This window comes from Mytilus edulis, chromosome 3 (assembly GCF_963676685.1).
Source record: "Mytilus edulis chromosome 3, xbMytEdul2.2, whole genome shotgun sequence".
NCBI classification, from domain to species: Eukaryota; Metazoa; Mollusca; class Bivalvia; order Mytilida; family Mytilidae; genus Mytilus; species Mytilus edulis.
In genome coordinates this window covers 95,082,515-95,091,320 of record NC_092346.1, presented here as the reverse complement: position 1 = coordinate 95,091,320, position 8,806 = coordinate 95,082,515, and the positions used below count along the sequence as shown (strand labels likewise).

General features: G+C 33.1%; 1 protein-coding gene across 1 annotated transcript; it reads left to right on the top strand.

The window, feature by feature from the left end:
- Window positions 1-608: 608 nt before the first annotated feature.
- Window positions 609-2,007, top strand: LOC139517828 (cholecystokinin receptor type A-like). The gene has a single exon (XM_071309280.1). The coding sequence runs from the start codon at window positions 751-753 to the stop codon at window positions 1,933-1,935; it is 1,185 nt and encodes a 394-aa protein (XP_071165381.1). The 5' UTR covers window positions 609-750; the 3' UTR covers window positions 1,936-2,007.
- The last annotated feature ends 6,799 nt before the right edge of the window (window positions 2,008-8,806 follow it).

Genomic DNA, 8,806 nt, shown 5'->3' with positions numbered 1-8,806 from the left:
TTGGACTAATTGTATCACAATACGAAGGAAATGTGGGGGTATTCAATGAGACATCAACCTCAAAAAACAATAGATCCAATGAGACATCAACCTCCAAAACAATAGATCCAACAATTAAATAAAAGATGCAACATAAGCCTGGTATATTTAGTGAGTTTATACAATATAAATCAAAGCACTTTGGACTTCATGACTGGTTATTGGAGAACAGTCAGTATGAACAAAGTTATGATGGACAGCAAATTACCATCATAGATTATTACACTTATAATTTCAATCGTTTAAACGGACAATAAGATATCATTTACTATAGAAATGTTAGAATAATTTAAACTTAATTTGACAGAATTTGTAAATATGGTAATTCAAATTTGTGTCATTCGGTCATCTAGCTTGCCTGTCAGAATGCGTTGTATTTACATTTACAGTAGAATATATTATGATATTTTAAAGAATTGATAGAAACCAGTCTGTTAGAAAGGTTAGTCAAAAATCACATGAACTACAATAAATAAACGATATCAGGGACAATAATATAAAATGTACACTACTAAAAGGAAACCACAAAATATACTTATAACCTTGGATTACAAATCAGTCTCGATATCAACTACGTATTTTTTTCTACGTACAGTATAACACATGTACATAATAAAGAGCTGGATAATTACAAAGCAACCAAAGAATTAACTATTCTGTTGACATTGGACACATAAAGTTATGTCAATTTGAAATCATCAGTAAACAAAAATGAACAGTTCGAGTACTGTATCCGATTGGAACAGAGATTTAGCCACTCAACTGATTCCTAATTCTATTTTTCTAGTGATGTATTTATTTCTTGGTATTATTGGAAATAGCTTGGTAATTGCTGTTTACAGATTCAGAATGAAACAACAGTCCGAAGACAGATACTTTATTCCAGTATTGGCGGTATGTGACTTAACAGCTTGTACAGTGTGTGCGTCTATGGCAATTGCTTTGAACATGATGCAAGCAAAGTTCACATGCAACATTTTATGCAAATTTCTTTGGTATTTTGCAGCGTCTACCACATTTATGTCAATATTGTTGCTGACTGTTATAGCGATAAATAGATATCTTAAAGTTTGTCGTCCTTTTGGAAAACAGATGTCAACTTTTACCAAAAGGGCAGCACTGTTGTTCGCGTTTTGTTTTTCTTTCCTATTAGGTGCACCTAGTGCATTTCTCTATGGATCTGTAGAATTTTCAAGTCCCGATATGAATCTTACAGGACGCCGTTGTAGCAAGCTCAAAGATGTCAGTAAGATTGCATCGCTCGCTTATAGTGTACTAATTGCAGTAGTTTTGTTGAGCGCTGTCAGTATTCTTATTGTACTGTATGGAAAAATTGGATGCACAATTTTTACACACTTTAAACATAGAAACAAAGAAATAAAAGCCATGATTCAAACGACAAGCACAAGTGATTCTCGATCACAAGAGGTTGCAGCGACTCCATCAACAAATCAAGAAACTATGAAACAAGAAACGTCGTCTGATCCTCACCAAAATATCGTTATTGGAAATAATGACTTGCCAGCTGAAGACTGTACCATTGGCACAGACTCAAAATTACTAAACAGGGACACAGATTCAAGAAATGAGAATAAGAAAACACCAAAGCTTTTCACCTCTGAGGAACTAAATCGAAGTATTATGTACAAATTCACACTAATGTTTATGATAATAACTATAATATTTCTTATTTGCTTTATTCCTAAAATATTTTTGATGGCTATGGAAGGTAGAGATTCTCAGTTTTGGGAAAAGCTCTCCAGTAGTGAGAGAGCTGGTTTACTTTTTCTGTATCGATTGTATATTTTAAATAATGTCGTTAATCCCTTTATTTACGCTTTCATGGATATGAAGTTTCAGAAAGAGGTAAAGAAACTACTTAAACGTAAATTATAGAAATCTCGGATGATAATTTAAAGGATGTAATACAATCGTTAAATAAATATCGACATGCATGTCGTAAGTTTATTTGAATTAATTTATCTGAGTAAATATAATATAAAAGTACCAAAGATAATTAAAAACCAATTGTTCAGAGAACAATTGAAGGTCTTTCCACTAGTTAATATCTATTTTGATATTGAAATAGGAAAAATCAGTTTAAAATGTTACTTCCTATGGCTTTCTGATGTATCTATATGAATTTGAAGCATAGGTCAAAATCTAGAACGTCCAATTAGTCTATGACCTTGACATAACTTTCAAGGTCACAAACAAAGGACCTTAAATCAAAAGACCCCAGATCTGTAATATGTATGGTTAATGAGTTATATCACTTTACGCGTAATTCTAAATAAAGGATGGGTGAAAATTTCAATTAATTGTCTACGTACCCGGGCAACCAAAATATATAAGTAACGACATGTCGCAACTAACAATTTAATAAAAATAATTTGTCGATATCTTTTAAGGTTTTTGAAAAAATGTGAAAATAAGCTGAAATCAAAATTAAGAATATGACCTTGACCTTTGACCTTGACCTTATTTTAATTTTTTTGGACCAAGGATCTCAAATCAAGAGACCCGAGGTCTCTATCACTTATGGTTTACCAGTTAGAAACGCATATCACCTATATCAAATACATAAGGGGGAATAACTCTCATATGGAGTCTCTATATAGCTTCGGTCAAAATTTAAATCCTAATCCTAAAGATGTAACGAGCAATTTGGTAAAATAAATTTGTCGTAATCTTTTACGGTTGTGAAGGAGTAGTGGCCACAAGAAAAACAGTGTTTGGGAAGATAACTCTTATAACGTAAAGTATTTGGTTACATCGTTGTCAATTTTAAAAGCGTATAAACAATACGATATCATATGTTAAGTATATAAGCGACATCTTTTGAAACATCAATACTACGCAAGAAAATAATAAGGCGGAAGAAAAAAAAAAAAAAAAATAATAATCAGAACAAATACAATAGGTCTTTCCACGGAAAGGTGGAAAGACCTAATAATGAATAACAAACAATAGCATATATTCAGCTATTATACAGCCTTCTTCATTACCCACATAAAATACCATATAGTCATCTATTATAGGTCACCATACAACCTTCTACATTACCCACATACAATACCATATAACCAGCTGTTATAGGTCACCATACAGCCTTCTACAGTACCCACATACAATACCATATAGCCAGCTGTTATAGGTCACCATACAGCCTTCTACAGTACCCACATACAATACCATATAGCCAGCTGTTATAGGTCACCATACAGCCTTCTACAGTACCCACATACAATACTATTTATTCAGCTATTATAGGTCACCATACAGCCTTCTGCAGTACCCACTTCAATACCATTTATTCAGCTATTATAGGTCACCATATAGCCTTCTACAGTACCCTAATACAATACCATATATTCAGCTATATATATTTGCCGATATAAAAAAATCCAATTTGAAACCTTAACACTAGTTGTACGGTCTAATTTATTAAAAAAAAAGATACGTAAACAGTTATAACAACCCAACGACAGCCATTGAAAACAGATTGAAGGCTAGGGAAATCCACATACGGAATTTGGCGAGGTAAAACATGTTCGTTCGCTCACAACCCTCTCCTCATACCTGTGTGTGGTAAACAAAAATACACCACAAATATGTGCTGGTCACAATCAAGATTGATTGGGTTTTTTTTAACGCCACTTTTAAGAGCAACGTTTTGGCTATTTCGTGGCGGCCCATTTTTATTGGTGGAGGAAGCCAGAGTGCCCGGAGAAATAACCACCGACCTTCGATAGGTAAACTGACATTCATATTTAATTAAGATTGATTTACAGTGCACCGACTCGGGGTTCGAACTTACAACCTCAGTGTTGACTGGCTAGTGATAACAATAGTAGAACTACATAGACCACTTGGCTACCGAGGTCACAATCAAGAAGCCTGTAGTTTTGTTAATAGTTGTCATGGATTACTATTTGCCACATTAGCTCTTCGTTAATTTGTTAGTGTTACAATGTATCTCTTTAATTATTTCTGCAAAAAAATGAAGAGAAAAAATACCTTTAACGGACAATAACTCCAAAAACGGTCAACTGACAAATTCGTTAAGTTTGTTTAAAGAAAGAGCAAGTTTTTCAAGGGCACTAACTCCTACAGGAAATAAACTAATAATTCGTCCATGATGACATATTATTATAGGTCTTATTCATGTGAATTAGCCTTTTACGATGTCTCTTCATCTATTATATATGCAAAATATGCACACAAAAAACAAAGTTTAGTCTTCCAAGGGCAATAAATTCTATAAAATGTCAATTGACTATTCGTCCATGTTGATTCATGTGTAGATCTTCTTGGTCGGATCAATTCAAGTATTAAAAAAAATATTCTCTACATGTTGTAGTTTTCAAGATAATAAAAACAGAACCTACGAAATTTGCAAAAAATGACATTTCAAGGACAATAACTCTAATATTGTAGTCTGATTTTGCATAGGAAGGTCTGAAGGTCAATTTTAATCCAATCAGATCTGCTTTAATTTCTTTAATTTTGGAGATACGAGCCGAACACAGCATTTAATTGCTATATTCTATAATTTATTGGCCATAGTTATATGGCTGCCATGTTTGTGAATGAACGGAACAGATAAATGGGTAATTGGGACACAGATGATGTCCACGCTTAAATAGTAAGTTTTAAAGGGACATAACTCAAACATGTTAATATTGACCGTCCATCCACATCCGTTCTTGATTTGAGTTTTATGGTAATAAGCATTGTGTTTCAATACATTTGGTTGAGACTGACTTAAGTAAGAAAACGTAATAAAATAATTCAGCAATTTTTCCATTTGTAAATGGGCATAACTTTAAAACGGTAAATGTGACGCATCCCAATTTCATACTTAATCTGTGTTTTGTAGTAAAAAGCATTGTGTACAGGTTTCATAACATGTGATTTTATAGGCAAACTAAAATAATAATTTTAGTTTCTTGTGTACAATTTGGAGTTTAGTATGGCGTTCATTATCACTGAAATATTATATATATTTGTTCAGGGGCCAGCTGAAGGACGCCTCCGGGTGCGGGAATTTCTCGCTGCATTGAAGACCTGTTGGTTACCTTCTGCTATTGTCTGTTATGGTCGGGTTGTTTTCTCTTTGACACATTTCCCATTTCCATTCTCAATTTTAAATTGAAATTCATAAAACGGAAACGAAAAAATAAGCAATTTTTATGAAGGAGAACAACTCATGAACGGTAAAAGAGACGCCACCTAAGTTGAACTTGCTCTCTGTATAGTGGTAATAAGCATTGTGTACACGTTTTGTAACATTTGGCTGAGGCAAGTTAAAGGCAGAGGAGGCATAAAACAAACTTTATACAAGATACCGTAAGGATCTTTCAAATCCATTTTAATATGTTTGGCAACCTAACAATAAAATCAATACTATTATAAAATAGCCGAGTGATAAATTGGACTTATGACAATACATTGAATTTTATAAAATAAAAAAATAAATTTAGAAATTCACGTATCATTCTTCAAAGAATTAATTATCCTATAGTTGTAGGATTAATCAAATCTTAAATTATCCTTCCGTCGGATGACAATTTTCTGGTTTCGTGCAGCAATAAAAGGATTTACCTGATTGATCAAATTATGTTGACGCAGTCACGTATTAGAGCAAACTATCCGACTAATTGTATCAAAATATATATATATGTCATTTCACTCGTTACTTTCTTATAAAAAAAGAACTATATCTTACTATATAAAAGACTACTACAACAACGTACGTATTTACATGTAATAATTTGATTGGTCAATATATTTTTGTTATCGTGTACAGCAGACCAATGAAACACTTATGACAGGTTTTGAGGGGAGAGATAAAAGGGAACAACATTTGTGAAGGTACGCGTACTTAAGCAATTATTGACGTTGTTTCCACCCCAGAAATCTCCTCAAAATAGCAAATGTTTATTCTTAAATTATTTTAGTTTTTGTCGAGCCTCCGACTTTTTACGCAGAAAGCTCGACATAGGGATAGTGATCCGGCGGCGGCGTTAGCTAACTTCTTCAAAGCTTTATATTTTCGAAGGTGGAAGACCTATATGCTTCATACTTTGTATATGAATGCCTCATGTTACGAAGTTTCTGTCAGTCACATCTCCAATGTCCTTGACCTCATTTTCATGGTTCAGTGACTACTTGAAAAAAAGTTAAGATTGTTTGTAATGTTAAATTCTCTCTTATTATAAGTAATAAGATATTCTATATTTGGTATGTGCGTACCTTGCAAGGTCCTCATGCTCGTCAGTTAGTTTTCACTTGACCTCGACCTCATTTCACGGATCAGTGAACAAGGTTAAGTTTGGTGGTCAAGTCCATATCTCAGATACTATAAGCAATAGGTCTAGTATATTCGGTGTCTGAAAGGACTGTAAGGTGTACATGTCCAACTGGCAGGTGTCACCTGACCTTGACCTCATTTTCATGGTTCAGTGGTTATAAATTTTGTGTTTTGGTCTGTTTTTCTTATATTGTATGCAATAGGTCTACTATTATATATTTGGTGTATGGGATGATTGTAAGATGTACATGTCTAGCTGGCAGGTGTCATCTGACCTTGACCTCATTTTCATGGTTCAGTGGTCAAAGTTCAGATTTTTATTTTTTGTCTTTTTTTCTAATACTATATGCAAAAAGTAAAATCACAAAAATACTGAACTTAGAGGAAAATCAATTCGGAAAGTCCATAATCACATGGCAAAATCAAATAACAAAACGCATCAACAACGAATGGACAAGAACTGTCATATTCCTGACTTGGTACAGGCATTTTCAAATGTAGAAAATGGTGGATTAATCCTGGTTTTATAGCGCTAACCCTCTCACTTTGATGACAGTCTCAATCAAATTCCGTTATATTTACATTGATGCGTTAACTTAAAAGACACAATAAATAAAACAGTCAAAATATGGGTACATCAGTCATCATCGTATAACAATTCTAAAAGAAACAATTTAACAGAACACAAAAACATCTATCTACAAACACATTCATTGATTAGTGTGTCTGACGTCAGAAAATTTTATACGTCACATAGATTTGTCGTTCAATGTGCATACAAACAATTTTAAAATTTACATAGGCAATGTTAGCATATAGGGTTAAAAAAGCAAAAGTATGTAAGAATAAATTTCAGAAATAGACCGAGATTGAAAATAGTCCAAAAGTTATATATAGAATTTATAAGAATCCACAAATAGTTAATTCCACTACGCGATTGAATGATTTTGACGTTTATGGTTCAACGTATTTTGTAATTCATAATAGAAATATATCATAATGACATAAAATAGAACAATAGCATACTCACGGGATGTTTTAAAGTACAGAGTCACGTTATAAGAACCAAAGAAATACAAAAAGTCGCATATACAAAACACGCCACCAAAAATGAAAGACAATACGTCAAACACATTGACGAGATGTCTAAGTACCGAGCCACATCAAACGGATATCACATAAAACCACTCAACAGCAAAAGTAATATTAATAATACAACAAAGACAAATGAAAGAACTATAAAACACGTTGTTAAGATGATAAACAACATCAGTACGCAGATTCGATACATCAAGACCATCGTGTATTATTTGTGAAGTTGATACGGAATATTTATCAACAAGGTCTTGTTACGTTCCGATGAACTTTTTTAGAAAAAGGACGAGACGTTCTTTGACATACCTCTGACATACGATAGGTTGTATGGAAATATTTTATGATCTATATGTCAGTCACACAGGTTTTATTTGACCTTGGCCTCATTTTCACGGTTCATTGCTTTGTTAAATTTGTGTTTTAGTCTGTTTTTCTAAAACTTTAAGCAATGGGTCAACTATATTTGTTTTAAAGAAGAATTGTTAACTGTACATGCCTGCCTGGTATGGTTCATCTGACCTTGACCTCATTTTAATGGTTCATTTGTCAATGTTTAATTTTCTTGGTTAATGTTAAGTTTATGTGACAGTTGTAATAAAGCTTTACATTTATGACTATCAACATAACATCAATGATTAGTAAAGAAGGCGAATCATTTCAGTGTGTGCACTTTTGTTTTAAATTAAGTTATTAGTTTGTCCTCCTCAATAAGTCTGCAACATCAATCATAACAAGCAAGACCATTGCTTTGTTTGTGAGTGTCGCTTCGAAAATGAACAAGAGGGTAAGGAAGACCAAAATGTATGAAGTTATATCAAGTATAAAATAATCTAGACTAGCATCACCGCCGAAAAGTTGGTTATAATCAAAACGAATAAACAAAAGCACAAACAAATCATTCAATAAACAGGAAAGTCCTATACAACTCTTTCTACATGTAACTATTTTATTATTATTAACTAATCCGACATTCACTTTTTGTGTGTAACTGCAACTGTTGTACCACTGCTGTGACATACACGTTTGTAACCATTATTTTGTCCCTCATTTCTGGCTGGGGTTTTTCTGATCTCTTTCAAAAGTATTTTTTTATAATAAATCAGTAACTCAATACTCATGGATATATTTTTGTTATGTAATCGGTTGCGTAAAACATAATTTTTTTTTCTTTCTGTTTTTTCTAATTTTCTTCTACTTTAGTACGAGTTGGTTGACCGTTATGGAATAACCGTTTCACAAATGATATCGGATATGTTCCTTACGTCGTAACTACAATCCCCTTCCCTTTCATGAATATGACCTACCGAATTAGACTATTTACCGGATTTGTAATCACATAAGCAACACGACGGGTGC